The 25,575-nt window shown below is 45.0% G+C and overlaps 1 protein-coding gene across 3 annotated transcripts in view; it reads right to left on the reverse strand.

Moving 5' to 3' along the window:
- The window catches only part of WTAP (WT1 associated protein), a 41,369-nt gene that overhangs the window by 14,669 nt on the left and 1,125 nt on the right, over window positions 1-25,575 (reverse strand). For all 3 annotated transcript variants that reach the window (XR_012902742.1, XM_006115006.4, XM_006115007.4), the window contains exons 2-5: window positions 13,897-13,932; window positions 13,750-13,805; window positions 9,160-9,218; window positions 4,072-4,199 (exon numbers count right to left, since the gene is read on the reverse strand). Coding sequence is in view for 2 of the 3 variants with exons in the window: in XM_006115006.4 (XP_006115068.1) it covers window positions 4,072-4,199; window positions 9,160-9,218; window positions 13,750-13,805; window positions 13,897-13,932 (279 nt within the window). In the remaining variant the exon portion in view is untranslated. The remainder of the gene's footprint in view (window positions 1-4,071; window positions 4,200-9,159; window positions 9,219-13,749; window positions 13,806-13,896; window positions 13,933-25,575) is intronic.

A 25,575-nucleotide genomic window follows, 5' to 3' on the forward strand; every position in this document is an offset into this window, starting at 1 on the left:
TGGAGAAAGCATTTTACAGATTTCTCTTAGGAGCAGCTGATTGAAAAAACATACGTGACTAGATAAGAAAGCCAGATTATATGAGAAAAACGAGTAGAAAATAATGGAGGTCCAGAAAATCCCAAACAAGAAAAGGGGACTCTTAAGAGATCAAATTAAACAAAGCAGAGAAAAAAGAACCAGAGAAAAAATGGGGGGGGCGCAGGGGGGAGAGAGAAGAAGAGTAGGAAAAAATCTCATTTACTATATATTTGAGAGAGTTTGTTCAAGACAGCTTCCTAAAAATCGGGGTAGGGAACCTTTTTTGGGATTGGGGCTAATGACCGACAGAAAAGAGTCACCAAACAAACCCCCCCCACTTATGTGGCTCCCATCTGAGAAGACACTCCCCACATTCCCCTCCCACATCCAAGCCTAGGAGGGCCCAGCCTAGTACATTGTGTGCTCCAGCCTTGTGGTGCGGCAGCAGGGGGGCTGGAGTGCCAGTGAAGGCTCTCCAATGCTGGGAAGGCCCCTGAGCCTCGGGGGCTGGAAGCAGGTAAGCAGAGAGCTGCATCTGGCCCCCAGGCCTGAGGTTTCCCACGCCTGTCCTAAATGATAAAAGCTAGGACCATTAAATTTGGCATATAGCTTCCTCTTAACATAACTTAAAGGTAAGGATTTAGTTGTTGGTTGTGACAAGACAATGGGATGTGCCTAGAATTAGTTTCTCCTAAAATGGAAAACGAGGGGTCTGGTAGGAAGGCATTATACTGTAGAACAGTGGTCTCCCATCTTTTTAAACACGAGATCACTTTTTTAAATTTAAGTGCAATCCAAGATCTACCTCAAATATAAATACCCTTGCCCTACTTCCTTCCTGTCCCTTCTCCAAAGCCCCGCCTCTGCTCACTTCATTCTTTCTCTTGCCCATCCTCACTCACTTTCATCAGGTTGGGGCAGACAGTTGGGGTCTGGTCTTGGTTTAAGGGATCTGGAGTGTGACGGGGGCTCTAAGCTACTCTTGGGGCAGGCAGTTGGGAGGTAGGAGCAGGTTCTAGGTGCAGGCTCTGGGATGACGTTTGGATGCAGGGGTGCTCGGGGCACAGGAGGGGGTTCATGACTGGAGTAGGGTTTCAGGATATGAACTCCAGCTGGGCACTGCTTACCTCAGGTGGTTCCTGGGTGGTGGTGCAATGGGGCTAAGGCAGGCTTACCTTGTCCTAGCCCTGGACCACTCCCTAAAGCAGGAAGCAAACTCCATCCCAAGTCCTGTTGTCCCCTTTCTGCTCTGTGGAAACAGGATACAGGGTGGGAGAGGGGGCACCTTGACATCAGCACCCCTCTTCTCCCTCCCCTGCCCTGCCCAGAAAGTAGGAGGTTCCCGAGGGGGAGAAGCAGCTCCAAGGCAAAGGGCAGGAGATGAACAGCAGTGGGGGGAGGGGCAGCTGAAGTGCTAGCACTTGATAGCCTTTTGGCCAAACTAGTCAGGATCACCTGTCAGAGGTTCCAAGATCTACCAGTGGGATCCCAATCTACTGGTTGGTGACCACTGCTGTAGAATGACCGGAAGGAGGGGAGACAGCTATAACACTATTGGGCCAGCAGGAGGCTGGGTTAAAGAAAGGGACAGCTATCTACTATACATTTCAGATAAAGTATCTGTTTGGGATGTGAAAATGTAATCGTGTACATGGTTAACTGATGAACTGAGGCTCATTGGTTAACGTGCATGGTTACATGGAGCCACACACACCCACATTGCTATATCTGAGGCAGCAGCATGGGAGGCGGGAGGGGGAGAGGAGAGAAAGGGGCAAGCAGGAGCTGCTCTCCCCATCCCATGTGTTTCCCCTGAGAATTTCAGCAGTTACACATTTACTTGCATAAATGCATTTTAATATCCCTACTCTGTCTGTCCCCGCAACCAGGGACATGCACCTCCTCCCTGGGTTGTGCCCGCTGCAGCAGCCATGGAGAAGTGCTTCTCATCTGGCCCCAAGCTGCTGTGGTAAGAGAGGAATGGAGTAATTCATTTTCTCTCTCTCTCCTCTCCTCTCCTCTCCTCCCCCCGCCCATCTCAGACTGAAATGAAGAAAAATAAAAATAGAGTTAGGGACCCAAAGCAATGGGGATCTTATGTGAAGTAGGGAGCCATCTGCTGGCAAAAGTTTGTAAGAGATCTACATATTTGAGAGAGTAAAACAAAAATTGAGTTAAGGACTTAAGCAACACCAGGTAAATCTTCTAGTAATGGTTGCTGGTTTTTTACCATTCCCTCTGATTCGGGTAGGTGATCAATGCCATAATTTATGAAAGGTTTTGTTTTTTTCCTTCTCAGAATTTTGAAATTTAACAGCTCAGTTGTCCTCCTCCTCCCCCCCCCCCCCCCAAGGTTACGTATTTCTTGGTCCTCCTTTTATATTTAAAGGTTTACCTGGCATTGCTCAGGTCTTTAAAACATCAAGGTTCCTCCCCCCCCCCTCATTTAAATTCTTTTTCTGAGGTGGGCCTGGGAGTGAAAGGTTTCATATGAAGGCTGTCCTGGGGTGAGAAAGGACTTCTCTCACCACAGCAGCTTGAAGCCAGAGGAGAAGCACTTCTCCCTGGATGCTACTGCTCCAATGGGCATGGGGAGGGCAAGGAAGAGAGGCAGGGAATCTCCGCTGACTGGGGCAGGACCAGATTCATCTGCCCCCTGTACTTCCCAGCCAGAGTGAGGAATGCAGCAAACTGTGCACTTTCCTCTGGCTCCCTGACAAAGGGGAACAGTCAGCAACATCCCCATACAAATTTGGGGGGCGGCCTTCAGCACCCCTGTCCTCTCTAAAAGGACATATGGGGGGAGGGGAGAGGAAAGAAAGGGGTCAGCCATCCTCTGTAACAAAATGTTTTTTCTGTAGCCATATTGGAAGGCCTAAACTAAAGCCTTCTTCTGCAGCCAAACTGAAGAACAGCAACCATTAGCTGTAAAGCCTGGAGTCACACACTCACAGTCCATCTAAACTGCATTAAATAGTGTGTCACACTAGGCTGTGAGAAGGGGATCCTGTCCTAATAGCACCCACTGTCACCAGATAAAGAAACATATCAAGATAGGTAGAGAAAACTTAATTAATAGCATTTCGTCTGGCAAGAAACTGTTTACCAATAGTTGAGGTTATGGAATCCGCATTCCATGATTTTTGTCCTCGCTTTCCTGTTTGTCTGGTTTGTAACTGTTTCTGTCTGCTGTATAATTAATTCTGCTAGATGTAAATCAACTAAGGTGGTATGGTATGATTGGTTAGTAAAATTATACTAAAATAATTGGGTATGGTATAGCTAAGCAGGACTCAAGTTTCACTATATAAACTAGGGTCCAAGAAAGAAAGACAGACAGAAAGAGGGAAGACCTGGAAGAACTCACCTCCAAACCTCCTCTGCACAATTTTAACATGCAGCAGCTAAGAGAGACTGACCTTGCCTGGTCAACAGGGGAAGTCTGCTTGCCTTTATTAGGATTGGTGAGCATGACACTGTGTGCTTAGCATGTGTATTCTGCTTGCTTAGGAATTGTCAATATATAGAGAATAAGAATATTACTGTGTAAGGCTCTTCCAGTGGCAAAAGAGCCTGCATATCTGCAGGAAGTTGCTCCCTGAGCCCTAGGAATCAGGTAAAGGTGTAGGTTCCTAAAGTGTGGAAGGGATAGAGCAATTTGTGCAGGTAACACCTCTTTGACTGCCTGGCAATTCTGTGTTTTTCTGTATGGTTTTATGAGATGCAATCCTATTTTTCTAGCACAATCGAACCCTTAACTTAAGTTATAAGAGGAAGCTACATGCCAAATTTGGTGGTCCTAGCTCTTACTGTTTAGGAGGGCTTCTTGAACAAAGCAGTCAAGACGTACACACAGACAGACTCAAATATACAGGAGATTATACATTCTACCTTAAGTAAAAGGTATATTCTACCATCATGAAAATTATACTCTTTAGATTGAATATCTTTATTATGATCCTATTTTTCCCCATAAGCTACACACAATACAGGAATATATTTTTAGCTGAATATGTAACATTAAGACATTTATCAACATCAAAAACTTACAGTACACTCTTGCATTTCCTGTTCTTTAGTTGCCAGTCTCATCACTAGGATATTCTCTCTTCGGGCAGACTCTTGCTGTTGTTGCTTCAGCTTCTCTTCAGACTCTCTCAATCCAGTTACATCATTAGCTGATATGAATGATTAAATATAGAAAGCATGAAAATTAATAGCCTAGTTTACAAAATACTAGTTCAAAGACTATGATGTAGCTTTTTAAAGTAACCAGTGTTTGTTTTCCGAGTAAATTAAAGCAACAGTAAGTCAAATTCATCAAGGTTTAGACTAGGGATGTTAAATATTGGTTAATTAACCTCATGAATTTTATCAGTTAGTTGACTATTTTATAGTCCCTGAGGACGAGGCCAGCACCCAGTGGGCCACATCCCCACTCCTGAAGGAGCCCCTTGCCACTCTGCGCTGCTGCCTCTCTATCAGGCAGCAACATGGCATGCCAGGAGGGAGCTGATCCAGGAGGGGCGCCAGTTTAAAATAAAGCTCCCCTTGCAGACCGGCTGCCTGTCACTCCACACGGCTGCACAGAGTCGGGTGGCAACAGCTCTGTCTAGGGGGAGGCACGGGGCTTAGCTCGCAGGAACTGAGCCAGGCTGCCTACCCACCTAGCTCCTAATACAATTTAAATGCAGAGCTGCAGCAAGGATAGGTCGCGGACCTGGCCAAGCCAGGAGAGTCGAGCTCCCGGCCAGCCTGCTAAAAAATTTACTGGCAAAGAGTCTGGGGGGAGGAAATGCATGAGGTCTATAGCATTAACCTATAAGCTTTTGCTTATCACTTACTTGACTACACTATTACATCCCTAGTTTAGACACCGGGATTGCTCTACAGTACATTTCATTTCTACAGTACAATTTCTTCTAGACCTTTTCTGAAAAATGTTTCTATCATGTCAAATATCAGTAAGTATCAGTGGTAGCAGCCGCAAGAGCACTAATGTAAGCCAGCCACTGCTTGTGCCCTTTCTTTGCTAGCACTCCTAATCTGCTGCTACCACCCAAAAAAACCTGCACTAGTATTAAGGGGGAAAAATGTCTTCAGAAAGAAAAAAGCCACTACAGGTTGAGGAGTGTGAGCACAGCTGCTGAGAATGCAATTTCTAAGCAGCATTGTTTATAGACTATGTTCAAGCCGGAATGTCAAAACCCCATGGCCACACAGACATCACAAAATGTCACATTTAAATGTGACAGAATGAAATTGCAATTCTAACTAAACATATCATGTTAAAACAATTATATTAGATATGTCAGAAATGTAAGTTAGGGATTCAATTTTTGTTTCTACAGATGTAGTAATAGAACTTTTGCTAGCATCTGACTTCAGTGGGAATAGGATCAGGAACCAACTTTTTGCTCATAGCATCTGTCAACTAAAATGTACTGTTATTTAAGCGAAATAATGTTATTTTCTAAAAACTAGTTTTGGAAAAGATTTTAAAACTATTGTTTGTACAAAATTAGTAGTAGCCACTGATTATTAGTGCTCGTACTAATGCTCCTGCACATAAAGAGGACAGGACCATCAGAGTGAAAGTTATGTATCTAGTCAGTTTCATGCATTTCTACACAGCTAGAGTGAGCACAGATGGAAACTCCACCGCATACACTCATTTTAGTTTGTTGCTCCTACAAAAACACAAGGAGCATGAAGCCACTTAGATGTCATAAGACCATAAATATGGCCATACTGGGTCAGACCAACGGTCCATTCAGCCCAGTATCCTGTCTGCCGACAGTGGCCAATACCAGATGCACCAGAAGGAGGGAACACAATAGGTAATCCTCACGTGAGCCTTCCCCATCACCCACCTCCAGAGAAACAGAGGCTAGGGACATCATTCCTACCCATCCTGGCTAATAGCCATTGATGGACCTAACCTTCATGAATCTATCTAGCTCTTTTTTTGAACCCTATTAAAAGTCCTAGCCTTCACCACAGCCTCTGGAAAGGAGTTCCACAGGTTGACTCTGCACGAGTGAAGAAAAGCTTCCTTTTGTTTTGAACCTGCTGCCTATTAATTTCATTTGGTGACCCCTAGTTCCAATATTGTGGGAATAAGTAAATAACTTTTCCTTATTCACTTTTTCCTATACCAGTCATGATTTTATAGACCTCTACCATATTCCCCCTCTATATCAGTCTCTCTTGAAGCAAGCACAGATTGAACAATAGAGCAGACACTCTGAAGAGTAGTGGTAAAATGAATTCAAGATTTGAAAGTGGGGAGAGAAAAGAAAAGAAGGTGAGTCACTTATTTTATCTGCCAATCCAATTAGTGACAGATAGCTAGGACTAGTAACTCAGCTATCTCTAAAACAAATCATTCATCACAACTGAGAACAGGTGGAAGTCTCTTGTTTCAAAAGGAGAAGGATAATAATATAAGCAAACAATACAAGTATGCAGGGACATTAGAAAGGCAAAGGCACAAAATGAGTTCAAACTAGCTACAGACATAAAGGGAAACAAGGAGGCTCCGTCTAGACTGGTATGATTTTCCACAAATGCTTTTAACGGAAAAGTTTTCCGTTAAAAGCATTTGCGGAAAAGAGCATCTAGATTGGCACGGACGTTCTTCCGCAAAAGCATGTTTTGCGGAAAAGCGTCTGTGCCAATCTAGACACGCTTTTCCGCAAAAAAGGCCCGATCGCCATTTTCGTGATCGGGGCTTTTTTGCACAAAACAAATCTGAGCTGTCTACACTGGCCCTTTTGCGCAAAAGGGACTTTTGCCGGAACGGGAGCAGCACAGTATTTACGCAAGAAGCACTGATTTCAGACAATAGGAAGTCAGTGTTCTTGCGGAAATTCAAGCGGCCAGTGTAGACAGCTGGCAAGTTTTTCCGCAAAAGCAGCTGATTTTGGCAGAAAAACTTGCCAGTCTAGACACAGCCGAAGAGTTTCTATAAATATATTAGAAGCAAGAGGACAGGGTACGCCCATTGCTCAGTGAGGAGGGAGAAACAGTAACAGGAAGGCCTGATTGGTACTCTTTTCTTTTCACGTGCCTGTATATTTATACCTGCCTCTGGAATTTCCACTACATGCATCTGACAAAGTGGGTCTTTGCCCACAAAATCTTATACTCCAATAAGTCTGTTAGTCTAGAAGATGCCACAGGACTTCTCATTGTTTATGCATATTCAGGCTACCCCTCTGATATGTTCTCAGAGTAGTTATTAATGGTTCACAATCCTGCTAGAAGGGCATAAAAAGTGGGGTTTTGCAGGAGTCTGTTTTGGGACCGGTTCTGTTCAATATCTTCATCAACAATTTAGATATTGGCATAGAGAGTACGCTTCTTAAGTTTGCATATATGAAATGAAGCTGGGCAGGGTTGCAACTGCTTTGGAGGATAGGGTCATAATTCAAAATGATCTGGACAAACTGGAGAAATGGTCTGAGGTAAATAGGATGAAGTTTAATAAGGACAAATGTAAAGTGCTTTACTTAGGAAAGAACAGTCTGTCTCACACATACAGAATGGGAAGTGATTGTCTAGGAGCGAGTACTGCAGAAAGGGATCATGGGGTCATAATGGACCACAAGATAAATGAGTCAACACTGACTGTTGCAAAAAAAAGGAAACATGATTCTGGGATGCATTAAGAGGAGTGTTGCAAGCAAGAAGAGAAGCTATTCTTCCACTCTACTCTGATTAGGCCTCAACTGGAGTATTGTGTCCAGTTCTGGGCACCACTTTTCAAGAAAGATGTGGAGAAATTGGAGAAGGTCCAGAGAAGAGCAACAAGAATGATCAGAGGTCTAGAGAACATGACCTAGGAAGGAAGACTGAAAGAATTGGGCTTGTTTGGTTTTGAAAGGAGAAGACAAAGGGGACACAATAGCGATTTTCAGGTATCTAAATGGGCATCACAAGGAGGGAGAAAAATTGTTCTCCATAGCTTCTGAGGATAGGACAAGAAGCAATGGGCTTAAATTGCAGCAAGGGAGATTTAGGTTGCAGAGTAGGAAAAACTTCCTAACCGTCAGGGTGGTTAAACACTGGAATAAGTTGCCTAGCAAGGCTGTAGAAACTCCATTTCTGGAGATATTTAAGAGCAGATTAGATAAATGTCTATCAGGGATGGTCTAGAGAAGATGGTACTGGGTCTTGCCATGAGGGCAAGGGACTGAACTCAATGACCTCTTGAGGTTCCTTCCAGTTCTAGTGTGCCAAGATCCTATAACTACAGTTAGAGAACAGTATATCTTGGGAATATTCAAGGGGCCAAATTTAAGGTACATGATTTGTACAAAGCTTGGTGGACAACTTATTTTAGACCTCTGCCCCAACCAAAAATCCCTTCTATAATGCTTTACAAAAACAGCCTCTCTCACAGGATAGGCTGTAAGACCCTGATTGCCAAAGGTGGTCTTAAAAAGGGCACTTTATTTTTTGTCTGGGCAGTTTTAAAGTTAGACTACAGACCATTTGCTGAAAATGGAAGCCAATGGAAGATCTTCAATGGAAGACAACTGGCTGAAAGTACACGAGAGATGGAAATCTGCTCTAGAGGATGCTCTTCTTGTGTGGCCTATTCTAAACCATCCTGGCCAGTGATCCATTTAGGGAACCTTTTGTGTCTGGGTTTCTGGTTATTCCTCACTGCAATTTTTTTTCCACAAGGCACTAGGGGGCTGTACTCCCTACTTCCTAAACTCACCAACACCTCTCCCCCACTTCCCCGTGGGTAGGCAGTCCTAGCTCTCCCTCTCCCCTCCCTCCAAAGCATGGCTGAGACAGTGCCAGCCTCAGCTCTACCCCACCTTGGGGAGGGGGGTAAGGCCAAGACTTCACCAGGCCCAGCTCTGCCCCCTCCCTGCCACATCCAGCCTCACCAGCCCCAGCATCCCCACCCAGAGCACTGAGGTGGGGGAGGAAGGAGACTGAGCAGCACCTGCCCCTGAGCATCACAGAGAGGGGAGAGGGAAGAGGAGACAGAAGGGACACAGAGTGACTTGATGACATCACTCTGCAGTTCTGCAGGAATTTTTTTAGATAGATATTAATCACTAGAAAGTGTACTTAGATTTATATAACATTAATCAATATGAAAGTGGACCAACTTACAATTAAGATCTGTGTATTTGCCCTCCAGAGCCTGTACATATGCTTCATATTGCTTCCACCTATTGATGGAGGAAAACAAACATTTCTGAACATTGGTTCATTTGACTGAGGCATCTTAAAAAGACACTAATATGATACACATTTGTACCATAACCAAAACAGGTTATAAGGGAAACATGCAGGGATATACATTAGATCAGTGGTTTTCAAACTTTTCTTCTTGTGACCCAGTTGGGAAAAAATCCTTTATTATCTGTGACCCAATAATTATATCTTTTGAGAAATCCCTTCTCTCTCCCCCCCATGAGTGCCCCACGCAGCTACTAGGAAGCTCCCCCTGAAGAGCTCCCTGCATGGCTGGCACGGAGCTATGCCCTTTCCCCCCCACAGAGCTCCAGCTGTCGACCCAGTGCCCTGTGTCCTGCAGCCCAGCACTGGGTTAACAACCCTAAGTTTGGTAATCACTGGTCTAGATTACAGTTTTGATGCAATCAAAATTTATGGAAAAAAATGGCATTTAGGCATCCAGGTCAAAATCTTAAAGCGGGGGGCGGGAAACGGGGGGGGAGGGTGAGAGATACTAAATAAACTACTTCGATTTTCAAAGCAATGAATTCCCAATAGACTTACACCTCTTGAAGTCAGTTAACAAATGGTAGAGGTGTACCGTAATATTTTAGTAATAACCATGTGACACCACAACTTCAGAATGTTTCATATAGAACATTCTTGCAATTATTCTGCCTAAAGAGACATTTTTCCATTTTGTTTAATGGTTTGAAAAAAGTCTAACTTGAGATAAAATTCAGTTATAGGGAAGGAGTGAAGTGTCCAAATAAAATCTGAATTTATTCATGAGAACCTGACCCATAGGAATGAAATGTATGCACCCAGTAAATAATAGTTTTGTTAAAAACTGCCATTTCCTAATGTATAGGAAAATGTTTATGTTCAACTTTTAGATTTCTTTCAGAGAAATTTTCAAGTTTTGATACTTAAAGTTACCTACCTTAAATTTTTATTTATCTGAAAATACCATACGGGATTAATTTTTAGATCTTGTCTTCTGCACATTGAGAAAATTCCCTTAGCTCAAGATTTTTTTGTCTCTAGTATTCCTGCAGTTCATTTCAGGGTCTCTGAGTACTGAGCTTGCTCTAGCCTCATTTTTCAAGAAGCTCCAAAATACTTTAGCAGTTCCTTGCAAGAAATTACTACTTGTTGTCAAAAAGCAAGCTAGATTTATGTACAAACTAACAACTTGTTAGCAATTTTGCAACTGCTGTGCCATCAGAGTTAGACAACTCCCCATACGACAGGCACATCATCTTAACATTCAAACTCTTGAGGCAGACTGTTCAAATTCACAACTGCTGACCCTTCTGTAGGCTGCTTGTTGCAGGGGCTGAAAACGGGTCAATGGCCAGCATCAGAACAGAGCTGTAGGTGTGAGCAGTCCCAGATCCCACTTAATGGGTTAACTGTAACTGGGATTTTACATCCCTACTCTGTAGCCACCAGGATCTTCTCCCTGTATAGGTCTTCAAATAAAGACTGGAATCAAAGGAGTACCTGGGTGAAAATTTTATGGCCTGTTATACAAGAAGTTAGACTATATGATGTAATGATCCATTCTGAACTTTAAAAAATTATAATCAGGATAATAGACTGAGAGGATCTCAATCTGTTATTGAATTACGTCCCCGGGTTACGTACAAGATAGGGACTGTAGGTTTGTTCTTAAGTTGAATCTGTATGTAAGTCGGAACTGGCGTCCAGATTCAGACACTGCTGAAACTGACCGCCAGTTCTGACTTACATACAGAATCAACTTAACAACCCCAGGCGTCCCCAAGTCAGCTGCTGCTGAAACTGATCAGCAGCTGATTCCAGGAAGCCCGGGGCAGAGCACCTCTGCCTGGGGCTTCCTATAGTCAGCGCTGGTCAGTTTCAGCAGAAGCTGACTTGGGGATGCCTGGGGCAGAGCAGCTGGGGTGCTGCCGGGTTGGTCCAGTAGTGCCCAGAGCGGGCGCTGCAGGACCAATCGGCAGCGCCCCAGCTGCTCTGCCCCAGAGTCCAAAACAAAAGCCTGGTCTGCTGGGGGGGGGGAGCACACTAGCTGCGCCGCCGCCCCCCCCCCACCCGACCAGGGACACGGGGAGCAGAGCCGCAGCGGCAGCGGGGTGCCGCGCCTCTGAGGCTTTGCTCTGGCCCCAGCAGACCACAAGCTCCCAGACTGAAGCCGCAGCCGCGGGGGGGGGGGAGGTGCAGGGAACCGCCGCTGCTGCCGCTTCAGTCCGGGTGCCAGTGGTCTGCTGGGGACCGTCCCCAGCAGACCACAGGCACCCAGACTGAAGCGGCAGCAGCGGCGGTTCCCCGCACCTCTGAGGCTTTGCTCTGGCAAAGCCTCAGAAGCGCGGGAACCCGCCCGGTGCCCCTGGTCTGCTGGAGACGGTCTCCAGCAGACCAGGGGCACCGGAGCAGCTTACGAACGGGGCTTTCTCGCCCCGACCTCCAGGGCGAGAAAGCCCCGTTCGTAAGTGCGGATCCAACATAAGTTGGATCCGCGTAAGTCGGGGACTGCCTGTACATGTTTTCTAGACCTGAAACTTTAGTTCTTTGCACACTCAATTTATCAACATCTTGAAAATGTACTGTACAGATCTGACATTTCTTCTTCACCATAATCTGCAAGCATAACTTATCTTAGATACTGATTACAGCCCACATTGCCTCACTAGGTCTCCTGCTAGTTTTATAAGCAGATTAGTAAGAGGGGATAACAGGACTATATACAAGAGTGTCACCCAGATAGAGCACTAACTTTTCCCACACTATCTTTGTCTCTTTCCCCCTAAAGGGAATAACTATCTACCATGACAGGCTTCAATGGCAAACATTTTATGGGTTTTAATACTGCTAACTGACATTTCCAGAAAAAGCAGCATTGATCTCTAATTTTAAATCCACCACAAGGAGTGAAACCCCACAAAGCTGACACCATTCCCAGATTTTAAAAACATGATGACGAGGCTCAAGGAGATCATTACTTCTGATTTTACCAGAATTGTTCCATCACAACCTGCTAAATAACATTTCCCCCAAAAAAGATTATTTGAGTAGAGTCACTGTTTTCAACTAACAGCTAGCTTACTAACAAAAGCATCACTAGACTTCCTCATGCCCAAACAGGGGCTATACTGAGCTGTGCCCAAGACGGGAAACCACCACCCTTCATTATTTCTGCACTGCATGCAATAGAGCATCTAGCACGGGGTTTGGCAACCTACGGCACGCATGCCATAAGTGGCATGCAAGCCGATTTTTAGTGATATGCGCAGTCTGCAGCCTGAGGTTCCCCCCCGCCCCCCTGGAGGCCACACAGCTGCCAATTCGCATCTGCCCCACAGAACTGCCCAAGCTCTCCACTCACCTCTTCCAGGCAGCACAGGGACCCCACGCAGAACTGGGACAGCCTGACCCCTGGGAGAGTGAGGTCCCATGTCGCTGCTGCTCTATCCACCCCAGACCTGCCAGCATATGGGGACCCACAGGTGGGAGAGGTGGGAATAGGATGGCCTGCCCTCATGGCCTGGCCAGGACCATCCCAGAGCAGCCGCCACTGTGCAAGATGGGCGGGGAAAGAGGTCTGGGGTGTTGAGGGCTGGGCGGTGAGGAGGCAGTGAGAGGGAGGCTAAGCGAGAAGGAAGGAATCAGGTGAGGTCCCCAACTGACAGTTCCCCACCTTTGCCATAAATGAAGAAAAAAATTGAAACCTTTTGTTTGAGACATGAAGTAAAATATTAATTTATTTAAAATGAAGTTTGGTAAACTAACATGAGAAAGTTAAATTATTAAGCAGATCAAGCACTGTAACAAAATGCAGCACTAACAAAATGGCTCGGGGAATTATCCCTCTCTGAACAGCTTCAATCTATCTGTTCCAAACAGCTTTCCATAACAGCAGAGGAAAAACAAGATTCAGTTTCACTTATGACTGAAGAACTCCCCCATAAAAGTAGTGGATTAAATTTGCCAATTTCACTCAGCTGCTATTTGCTCAGAAATTGTATGCAGGTTCAGTAAGACAGCACTGCATCAGTTTATATTTGAGCCGCATTCAAGAGATCCTTATGAGGTGTGAAGATTGCCAGAAACTATTTTAAACAAAAAGCTTAAGTTAAATACAAGTTTCTAGGTGCTTAAGTTCCCCCACTCACCAATACTAGTTTCTTATTTGCTATGTTTACAGATCTACAGACAAATGCTTTCAAGAGTGACTAGAGAGTCCAGCTTCCTCATTTCTCAGTATTTAAGTTGAGAAATCTTGTAGAGGCCTAATTTTCTGAGTGTGGAAGAGCAACAAGAAATCAAACCCCTTTAAGAAGTTTTCATTTGGATAGCCAAGAATCAATTAACTTTTGAAAATCTTGGCCATTGCCAAGTATTAAATTACAATTACTGCTGCCTGGTACATTTTATGGAAAGCAGTTTGGACAGAGTGGTACATTTTCCATTAGGATTTGAGGGAAGTCCCACTTTAAAAAGAATGTTTTGTTTATACAGTGGAAACCCCATTTATTACTTTACCTTAGGATCAGTTCCTCTCTAGGCAAAGCCTTAAAGTCTGTTTCACTAAGGCGAACCTAAGTAATAAAAACAAAACAAAAAAGACATGTAGTTGTTTGTTAGGTTACTAACAAAATAAGGAAGAATGGGGTCAGTTTCCAAACATACCTTTTTTGGGAGAGGTTCTTCATTAGTCATTGTGAACTGAGAAAGAAAACAAAAAAAATTCAAACATTAGTCTGATTTGGTCCAGTTACTGAGTTCAGAAAGTTGGCCCATCGTTGCATTTCCATCATTGATTAAAAGGAATGTTATCAGATACTTAAGTATACAAAATAAGTTTAACAAGCCACCATCATCATGCTATTCACTCTTCTAGCAAAGTAAAACTTCACATTATATTTTGGTGACACTACTGATACTGGTATTCATGTTATCTTTACTGTGACTAACTAAAGAATGGCCTGTTCTGTTAAGATAATCTTTAATTTTAAGTGTTATTCCCCTTCTATTCTCACACATGTAGCAGGAAAATTCTACACCGCCTCTTACAGATTTAAGCAAACATCTGTAATTTTGCTTCTATTAATTCTGGTGGTAACTTACAGAGAATGCTAATTCAACACACTCATTTCCTCCGCTCATATGCACAATTTACTCTAAGGCTACGTCTACACTGGCCCCTCTTCCGTAAGGGGCATGTAAATTTCAGCAGTCGTCGTAGGGAAATCCGCGGGGGATTTAAATATCCCCCGCGGCATTTAAATAAAAATGTCCGCCGCTTTTTTCCGGCTTTTAAAAAAGCCGGAAAAGAGCGTCTAGACTGGCCCCGATCCTCCGGAAAAAGTGCCCTTTTCCGAAGGCTCTTATTCTTACTTCAAAGTAAGAATAAGAGCCTCCGGAAAAGGGCACTTTTTCCGGAGGATCGGGGCCAGTGTAGACGCTCTTTTCCGGCTTTTTTAAAAGCCGGAAAAAAGCGGCGGACATTTTTATTTAAATGCCGCGGGGGATATTTAAATCCCCCGCGGATTTCCCTACGACGACTGCTGAAATTTACATGCCCCTTACGGAAGAGGGGCCAGTGTAGACGTAGCCTAAGGGTATGTCTATCCCACAGAGTTGTCGAAAAATGGCCATTTTCCCGACAAAACTTGAGGAACTCCACACTGCAATTGTGTTCTTCCACAAGAAAAATTGAAAGAGCAGAGGGATTTTTCCGGCATTGGTAATCCTCATTCTATGAGGAAGAAGCCTTTTTGCGAAAGAGTTCTTTCGGAAAAAGGCAAGTGTAGATAGGGAAGAGGGAGGAAAGAGGAAAAAGCACAGGTGCCCTGGTGGCCATTCCATTCATGGCAATTACAGCGTACATATGAGAGAGCGTCCATTCAGCCTGGATGCTCTCTTTCGAAAAAGCAGATAGCTTTTTCAATGTACTTTTACAGCATGGACACTCTTTTGGAAGATTTTCCGGAAGATCTCTTCTGAAAAAAGCTTCTTCCGAAAGAAGCCTCTAGTCTAGACGTAGCTTTAGTGAAACCATTTGCAGCTTTATTCTGTGCACTGCTACCAATACTGGATACCAATGTTCAGGAAACTCAAAATACTCAAAAGTTGTCCCTCTCTAAAGGGTCATGCCTTTTAGCAACCAATGCAATCACAGGTATAACAAATCCTAGTGTGTAATGGTAAAACAACATAAGAAACAATAGAAAAACCCACCAAATTAGAGGCTCAAAATTTTCTAGTTGATTATAAGTGCTTAAGAAAAGAGAGCAGAACTCAATATCTTACATATTTTCAAGTTAGTTTGTTTGGAAAGATCTCCAAAACGGTAAGAGCTAGAAACACATAATTTTGAATGGATACTACTGATTTCCTAACTTAAATAACTGAATTGGTTAGATCTCGAAATCGGTTCCCCCAGAGCCCCAATTGAGCCCACTTATAATTAGCTTTTAGTAGCGCCTGATCATAGGCATTTGCTGAACTCTTCTATTAAGCATGTCACAAACTGCAACTACGAGATCCTTTCACTCTGTCTATGAACTAAGTAGTTCATCTGTTCTCCACTAGGCAATGCGTTTTGTAAGCACAGCACTACCTATGTTAATTTCTTCAATAATATGATAAAAGAAAAAGTATTTCCACTAAAATATGTTATGTTAAAGTAATTTACGTAGTTCATTCACCACACCATTTCTTATCAAGAAATGAGTTAAATATAAATGCGTTTTGTACGCATATCACTAGCTATGTTAATTTCTTAAAGAAATATATGAGAAAAGTATTTCCAATAAAATATGCTACGTTAATGTAATTGACATAGTTCATTATCACCCCTTTTCCTATATTTTCCCCGGGCAACATCGGGTATTTCTGCTAGTAAAGTAATAAAACAGCAAAGACAGCAGTTTCATGTCTTTTACACACATTTGTCTCTCTAGCAGTTCACTGCTGCAATGGTTACTAAGTCAGTTGGGATCAATCTAGTTGCTCCAGAGAAACACATTTTCAGAAAGTGGTTGATAGTTTAAGCCATTAATTCCACACTGACTCAACTCAGGAGAAGCAGGTAAACACAAACATGGTTCAAGAACAAACAAACAAAAACCACAACTAATTTTTCAATTTAAACTAGGATACTCAGTGTTGTTATGTTCAAGCCTCTCTGCATCACTTCAACATTATTTTAACACTTTCTAACCTGGAGGGGGAGACACAGGGGGGGAAAACAGAGCCACCCCAGCTTTCCACAGGCTACGTAAGTCTTTTAAACAAAAAAAATATTTGATCCCTCCTTTCTCTGAAGGAAAGTTACAAAACTAGAAAGCTGCTGTAATTTAGATGGAAGGGGGAAAAGTATAACCTCCAGAAAAGCATTTGTGAAGCAGGATAGATAGTATGCAGTTCCGAGCAGCTCTGCTCTCTCAGATTCTTTTTTAGGCAGACTGCAAGAACTCCTTTGCCAATAGACTTGTTCTCAGAGATCCTAGTTAAGGGGCAGTAACAGAAAAGAAAACCATTTCCCAAGAGTCTTTAATAAAAAGGAAATAATGGTGCAGCAGTAAACAGTTGTTTTTCCAGGGGAACATTTCAAGACTGCATTCAGTAAGGATCATTAACTTGTCCATTATTCTACCAATGCAGAGAAAAGGTGACTGTATTTTGGCTAATAGGTTTTCATTAGTTTTGCAAGACTGATGTAGCAGATCTGAAAGTTTACTAAAAAAATTGCTTAGTTCCTAGAAATGTTTTTATTTATCTGATTTTATTTTTACATATTTAGTATTCATTATTCTAAACTAGCCAATTAGCCCATCATATGACAGGATTTTCAGGTCTCTCCTCCATGTTGGGAGCTTCCGGTCTCTCACTCGGTGTCTTTCTCTCTCTCCTCCTTCTACTGCCCCCCCCAGCTCTCCTCTGCTTTCTGCCTCTCTCTCTCTCTCCGTCTCTCTCTTTCTCTTCTCCCCCCCCCCCGCCTCTCACTCTCTATCCGCTCTCCTCTGTCTCTGTCAGAGATGCATGCTCACCCAGGCCCTGCCCCCTGGGTGTGTACGTCACTGCCCTGCCCCTCTTCGCCTCCCGCCGTGGTGCTTGGCTGACTTCTACACCGCTCAGCCGGGCCGCCGCATGGGAGCAAGCAGCACAAACGGCCTCTCTCTCTCTTCTCCTCCTACTGCCTTGCCCTCTCTCTCGCTCGTTCTCAAGTGCCTCCTGGCTCTCTTTCTTTTCTCCCCCTCCCGCCTCTCACTCTGTGTTTCCTCTTCTCCTCCTCCTGCTGCATCTCTCACTCTCGCTGTCGCTGTCCTCCACCTCCCCCGTTCTCCTGTGTGTCTGCTCCGCTTTCCTCCTTTTGAATCTGGCACCCTTTCCTGAAGTCAGACACACGCTCGTCCAGGCCCTGCCCCCTGGCTGTTCCCTCTGGGCGGCACCGTTGCCTCCCGCCGTGGCACTCAGCTGACTTCCGCACCGCTCAGCCAGGCCGCCGCACGGGAGCAAGCAGCACAAGCGGCTGTTTCGGCCCCACGCAGCACCCGTCTGCCCAAACAGCCATTTGCACCGCTTGCTGCCACGCGGCAGCACAGCTGAGTGGTGCAGAAGTCAGCTGAGCGCCACGGTGGGAGGCAACAGCGCATCCAGAGGGAACAGCCAGTGTTTCAACGTTACAGAGTCACAGACATTGGGCTACTATATATATGATGGGGAGGGAAGGAAATAAAGAGAATTTCTAGCTAAAAAAGCTCATCTCAGGTGCACCGTTCAGTTCTCATAGATGTGTACCTGTTAGAAGTTTTAGAGTTGAACGGCTAAGTAAGAGGTTCATCACTTGCCCAAAAAGTGAACCTCTAGTCTAAGGAACCCAGTTTCTGCAGTCAGAGTGCAGTGCCTCATCTGCATTTTTCAAAAAGACACTTCCTGCATTATGTTTATCCTATAATTTGGTATTCATTAAAATGGCTTCTAGACTATTGTGAAATAGAGTCTATGACAATGTCTTTACTTCTGCTGGAATAGCTGTCAGTCGAGGTGGTTCTCAACTCCTTGATCATTGTGGGGCGCAAATACAGCTCTCTGTATCACATGGGCCATACCTACAGAATATACATATTACATGTAGGGACCCAAGGATGTCACATGGGCTGCAGCTGTATGCTGACTGGGCCACAACTGACCAATGAGTTGAGAATCACTGATGCAGGGTATTAAGAAGCATGATCCCTAAAGGGCTGTACTACTGGTATAGCTTGACCTACTGGAGGAAGTGGGGATGAAGAGAGGGCCTGCCTATAAAGTACATTAGAGCCAACCAGCTAATTGTAAATGCTCGTGTGCAACATGCCATACATAGTAGGCAATCCTGCTGGTAAAACTAAAAGTGTCAAACAGTACTACAACAATGCCAATTGGAGAATTTCTAGTTAGTTTAAAACAAACTACTGCACACGAGTTTATACCCCAGTTTGTGCTCACAAGTCCAGAGAATAAAATATGGTGGTGGCAATCAGGAGCGCTGATCAGCACCCGGTGACTAAGGGGTTAACTCAGGTACCTAGCAAAGGTGTCCAGCAGTCAACCAGTATTAACAACAATACTAATAACAATGCAGGTAGGAATTTCCAACGGGAAAAGAAGGGTTCATGTTCTCTCTTCCTCCCCCCACCCCCCCAACAGGGTTTATTGTTTTCCTTACTTGGGGGTTTGGAAATCATGTCTGAGCTGGCTAATTGTTTTTTTTCTTTTGTAACTAAGGATTACCGCCCAGAGACTTTCCCTGAGACTATGTATTGAGCTTTTACCACCTAGCCAATTTACTCTGCTTGCAACTGTAGTTTTGTTTGGATAATAAAATATTTTTTTTAATTCTAATTAACCAGTATTGGTTGATTCTTCTATCCTGGAAGATCTGGTGGTGTGTATCTGCACGCCTGTGACTGAGGGGTCAGCTACCAGAGACTGCAGCTTGTTTTTCTTTTCCCCAAAAAAAACTTGAAAAAGAAAAGAGCTTAGGGTACCCCTACCCTGTCTGCCCCATTTGTGTTTTTTATTTTGAGGATCAAAATTACTTTGTGGCAGCGAGTTCCCCAAAGTCTGGGTATTAGGATTTTGTGGGAAGTTTTTGTACTAGAGCCTGTAGAGCAGTGTTTCCCAAACTATGGTCCGCGGCTTGATACCGGGCCGCGGAAAAAAAATGCCAGGCCGCAGCATGCCTGGTGACTGCCCATGCCCCTGCACCCGGAAGTGCAGGCGAGTTAAGAGCCGGGGCCCTGCTCCACCACTATGTTGAGCTGGGTCTCTTCCCAACTCTGCCTGGAGCAGGCCCCAGATCCCTCCCCGCCGGCCTCTCCTCGCATCCTCCCACCCCGCCCCCAGAGCGTCCCCTCAGCCCCACCCCTTCCCTGCCACGCGCGGTTCCTCCTCGCTGCCTGCCGCCCATGCGCGGCATTGCACATGGGTGGGGAGGACGCCCAGGCGTGACATGACGTCACGGCCCGGGGTTTTGAAACCCGCGGGAGGCACGTTGCGGGGGTTGACTGGCTCCAGGTTCAGCCTCCGGGGCCTGAGTGCAGACTCCAGCCACGCAACATGGAAGGAGAAAGTAAGGAACCAGCTTATGCAGTGGCGGAGACAAGGAGAGGCGGGGGGAGGAGAAGGGGCTTGGGAGGGAAAGGGGAAGGCACCAAGGGACAGGGGTGCAGGAGAGACAAATGCCAGGGGGCCAAGTGCGGACCATGAGGGAAAGGGCAGGAGGGGAGGTGTCAGTGGGAGGGGGGACAGGGTGATGCTGGGAGAGGAGAGGAGAAGGGCGCTGGAGGGGGAAGTGCTGGGAGAAGGCTTGAAAGAAGGGGTGGGCATGAGGAAGGTCAGGATGGAGCAAGTTGTGTGTGAAGGCCCAGAGGGGCAGGAGGGGAATGGGGCAGAGACCGGTGAGGGGGTGGGTATTAGGGAAAAAGAGGGCAAGGGGGAGGCACCAGGAGGGTGCAAGGCTTAGGGAAGGTTCACGTGCCAGAGGATTCTGGGGTAAGGAGGAGGGGAGAGCTGGCCACCAGAAACAGAACTGGATGGGGGAGTCAGGGCAGGCTGGGGAGATTGGGGGGCTGGTGGAAGCAGGGCTGCTGCAGGGTGTGAGGTTGGGGGCAGGGAGCTGGCCGGGGAAGATGTGGGCGGGGTGGGAGAAGCACAGGGCCAGTGCGGGTAGGGGGGAGACTATTCTATAAGCATTTGCTTATTGGATTGTCGAGGAGTCATTCACATCCCCAATGCAATCTTAATTCTTCCTCTTTAGATACATAAATGTATATGTACAGAGTCCTATCAATTTCAGTCCATTTTAGTTAATTTCAACGTCAGATTTTTTTAAAATCATAAATATGAAGTTATAGAGGGGTCTGATCTACAAAGGAGCTGTCGGGGTGGGGGGGGGACGACAAAATTATTGTTGGGGGAGTTGTAGTACTGCTACCCTTACTTCTAGGGATGTTAAAAATTATGTAATGGGATAAACCAGGGCTACTCAACTTTGGAAGCCGCAGAAGCCACAACGATACTCAAAGCACATGACGAAGGCTGCAACTTAAGTGTGGTTGCATATACGTGCAAATATATTATACACAAATAGCTTCTTCGTTTTTCTTAAATTGCTGTCAGGTAGACACAAGTCTTTGAATTCAGGGTGACAAGATTCATGGTGCCAATGCAGGTTCGTTTTCTTTAACGCAGTGATAGTCTTGAGACAAAGAAGACACATTGGTTTTCCATTTCTCTCTGCAAAAGTGAATGCCATCTCCCAAACAGGGTTGAAAACCCTGTGTTCATCCAACAAGCATCTCCTCTTTGTTGCCATTTTTAATGCTTCTTAAAAAGAAAATTGTATACCAGCGTTTTGGGTGTCTAGCTTGAAGCTTCATGTTTTTTTCTGGAGTGATTTTACTCAGAAAAAGTTTCCAACCCAGAGTGCTCCAACCTGCGGTGGGCAGGTAGCTAGATTAGTCAGGTCGGACACAAGAGGCAAAAAAGACAGGTTCCCGGAAGCACTGTCCTGGATTCCCAACAGGGCTGCCCAGCCATGGCCCCGGATCCAAGTGTGGCCAGTGAGAGCCAGTCAGCACCTCTCAGGCTCTGCCCACAAGGCTGAGCAGCCAGCACTTCCCACAATGCCTCGGTGCTCCCTGCACCTCCTCCCCGGGGGCTAGAAATGTTGACACTCTGTACCAGTCTGTTCTAACCAGCCTGTCTGCTTGCATCTTTCAATGCTCACCCCACTTGGGAGATACCTCTCCATTGCAGACTGTGCTCCCAGTAGAGGCCATAGTCAAAGGAACCCACTCATGGGCCACATGTTGAGCCCTACATAAACCCAAACTGTACCACGGGTCACAAATGAACGGGACGTGGGCCGCATACGGCTTGTGTGTTGAATAGCCCTGGGATAAACAATGTAACTGCTAAAAATCTTAACAGTTACACATAGCGTGGGCTCAGCAGTATAAATCTTAGCCTTATACTGCAGAGCCCACAGCAAAGCCTCCTCCCCAGGAGCAGAGCCATGAGCCTGGCTCCCAGGAAGAAGACATCCCACTCCACTCCCAGGGAGGAGACTTAGCTGCCCTGCAAAGCTGCCTCCCTGGGAGCTGAGCATAACCAATAAGCATCAACTTATCTGTTAAATTGTTAAGTGGTTACACTCTAACATCTCCACTTACTTCTGTGCTACTGTTGGCAGCAGTACCATCTTGAGAACGTGTAACAGCTGCTAGCCAGGAAACCAGCTCTAATGGCAGAGCCACCATCAGCACACAGCAGTGCAGAAGTAAAGATGACATACCCTTATTTCTGTGATACTGCCCACAGAGTTGGCCTCTGTCAGCAGCCACCACTCTCTGGCTGCCCAGCTCTTAAAGCAGCAAAGTAGTAACGATGGCAATACTACAACCTCTCGTTCCCTTTTGAATTGGGGCTCCCAAATTTGAGAAACCCTGGTCTCTCTGTGAAATCTGTATAGCCATGGTGTCCAACACACTAGCCACATGTGGCTATTTGGCCAGTTGAGTATGGCTAGTTGGCTTGAACAATTTCAGAATAACGTGTCTAGGTTGCTTTAGCAGTAACTACTACAGTTGCTACTGCTTCAGAACTGGTTGGACACCACTGCTGTATAGTATATAGAGTACAAGCATCCCAAAAAACAGATTTCACAGGGCAAACCAGACTGAATGGCTGTGATTTTTAGTAAGGTTCTAGATTAGGAGCAGGCAGCCTATGGCTCACAATCCAAATTTGGCTCTTATGGAACCCCAACTCACCCTCCCCTTGTCCTCCCTGCAGCACAGAGCCTACACTGGTGCCACAGCCTTCCACAAGATTGGAACACCACTGCCAGCTTCCTGTGAGGGGAGCGGGAAGAAAGCCCTAAGGCTCCACACAGGATCCAGTGTGCAGGGAACAAGTAAAGCTAGAAATGTGAGTGTTTTCCTTCCCCCAGCCTGTGGGAAACCAGGAACCAAAGATGGCCTCCTGCCCACTGCTAATTTGTTCCCCCGGGACTCACTTCCCTGGAGGCTTCCCTTGTGAACCCTTTCTGCTGGGGTATGAGAGCAGTGGGAGACCCTGTTATAGGATGCATGCCACACAGCATGAAAACAAGTGTCCCCCACCACCTCATGCCCAGACCCGCACCCCCTCATTTACCCACCCTGGCTAGAGAGCCTGGACTCTCCTGCCTCCAACATCCATCCTGCCCCAGCACTCTCTGCCCAGGCACCCTCACCCCCTCCTACACCCAACTCCCAGCCCAAATCTTGTACTCCCATCCCTTTCCCATTCACTGGCAACCCTGTCCCACACATTTAACTCATTTTTTTGGCCCTAATCCAGAGCCTGGGAGGTCCACAAAATTCACTAACCATAGAACCCCAGAAGAGTAAATCTAGGCTGAGGCCTTGAACCTCGGTCCTCTCTGCCCCTCCCCCACTGTGGGGCTGGAGCACCACAGGAGTGAGCTGTTTCAGTTGGAGGTCACATCAGTGAGGGTTCCCCCCCCCACTAGTGTGGCTCCCTACTGATATTTTGAGGCCCCTGACCCCAAAAAGTTTCCCCATTCCTGCCATAAATAAAGACAATGTCAAAAGCTTTGGTGTGTGTTATATTTTACTTTATTTAAAAATGAAGCCTGGCCAACAAGCCCCCCCAATTAGGGTACAGCTCCCATCTGGCTGCAGTATCATAACACTCCCGTACCCCACACGCTCCAACCCTGAGCCCATCATACATCTGAACCCCTTGCCCTGAGCCCCTCATACTTGCACATCCCCAAACTCCTGCACCTTCACAGACTCCTGCACCCCTACACATCCTAACCTTGTGCCGAGTCCATCATACAGCCCAATGTCCTGCCCGAAAAACCTTTGTACACCCCAACCAAGACTCCTGAACTCGTCACCAGCCCCCTGCCATAAGATTAACAAGACAGCCTGCATCCGTACATTAAGCTGGATTTGACCAGTTGTGATGGAAACTTCCAAGAAATGTGAAGATGCAGCAGCAGAAGTCCCATTAAATAAGTCTGTGAGTATCATGTTTCATTGGTGCTATTATTAATCGTTATGTCAAATAATAATATTAAGTTATATATTTTTAGTCATGCAAAGGGGCATTCTTATACGAATGCTCTTTGTTGACCTCCTGTTCTGAATTTTGATGCAGTTTGGCTCTTTGGTTTGAAAAGGTTGCCAGCCTCTGCCCTAGATATTACCCTTAATATGACTGTGTATTCCCCCTCACCAATTGGGTTAATGTTATCAATGCACAGGACAGATGCACAAGGGACAGAATTCATGTTGCATGAGTAAATTTAAGTCTGGCATTTCTTAACTTTGGGGTTGACGGTCCAAGCTGAAAACTCTCTCAATAGTTTTTTGTATGCGATATTATGTATACACCTCCGCCTATTGCTGAACCATGTCAGACTTTCTATATCAGAAATACATCACAAGTGTTAGCATTTACAATCTGAGAGGTTTACAGAGCTGACTGATAGCACTCCTGTAGTCAACATTTTGAGAAGCAATAACTAACTTCCTCAAAACTAATGTGATATCTATAGCAGCATGAAGGAGAATCAGGCTATCGTCTAGACTACAATGTTTTACCAGAAAAACGTACACTAATTGCACTTCGCAATTTGTGTACTTTTTTCCAATAGTTTTGTTAGAAGAGGCTTTTCTGAAATTTGGCCCAATTTCGGGAAAAACTGTCTTTTGGAAGAGCTCTTCTTCGGCATCTGAAAGAGCGCATCTGCTCTTCCGCAAAAAAAAAAAAAAAAAAAAGCAGAAGAGCAGATGCATTCCCTGGACATAGCCTCAGAAGTCACCCTAAATTTGTTTTGTGCTGGAATACCAACTGGTTGTTTTAAATTGCTTACTGTTTCATTGCCATATGTACTTGGATACAGAAAAAAGCAAATTAAAGAAGAGCAAAGCAACAATCATATAACCATTTCAGCATGAGGTATCTAACTCAGTGTACAGTTACTCCAGACTTGTTTGTAAGCTCACCATCATCCCCAAAACACTAACCACAGTACACAGAATGTTTACTAAAAAGTTTGTAATTTTCTGAAAGAGCACAACAATGCCATTTTCTACAAGAACAATGAAAGTTATTTTCAAAACTAATCTTTAATATAGCCTACTAAAATAAACACTGAATTTATGTTGATATTTTGAATAATTTTATTTACTGCCATGCTGAAGAACAACACCTCTTCATTCAAAGATTAATTCTGGTGACAAATGGTACCTTGTCAAGTTTCTAGTCTTCTACTTTTGCTCTCAGAAATATCAAAATACAAATAAGCAAAATACAAATGTATGCATTAAGACTGCCAACTGGAACATGCAATAAGTTTATTGACTATGTAATTTTTTTTATAATTATAAGCTGATTGGAGCAGATGTTACTTGACCATAGATGTGGACACATGAACTAAAAAGCTCAAGCTTAAACATCACAATGTTCAGTTTTATCTGATATGCTACTTTACAACACGGTCATAATTTCTGTAGTATTTTAAGGAATATGCAATATTAAAACAAGTTAAATGACAGTTAATAGCAATTGTTTTAGTTAAAACCAGGAGCCCCTCCTCCTTGTAGGAGGAACAGCCTGGAGCCGTCAGGAATTTTTTTAATACTTAGCAGGTAATTTTGATACGATGCTAAAGGCTCTTGATACTTTGCGTAGAAGCCACCATTACAGGTACGAAGCCTCTGAAGCAAACTACAAAGTGAGGCCACGGATTAGCAGAAATATCGGCGCCGCCTCAACTTTAGGCTCGGTGGGTAGAGT

The sequence above is a fragment of the Pelodiscus sinensis genome, chromosome 3 (assembly GCF_049634645.1).
Source record: "Pelodiscus sinensis isolate JC-2024 chromosome 3, ASM4963464v1, whole genome shotgun sequence".
NCBI lineage: Eukaryota > Metazoa > Chordata > Testudines > Trionychidae > Pelodiscus > Pelodiscus sinensis.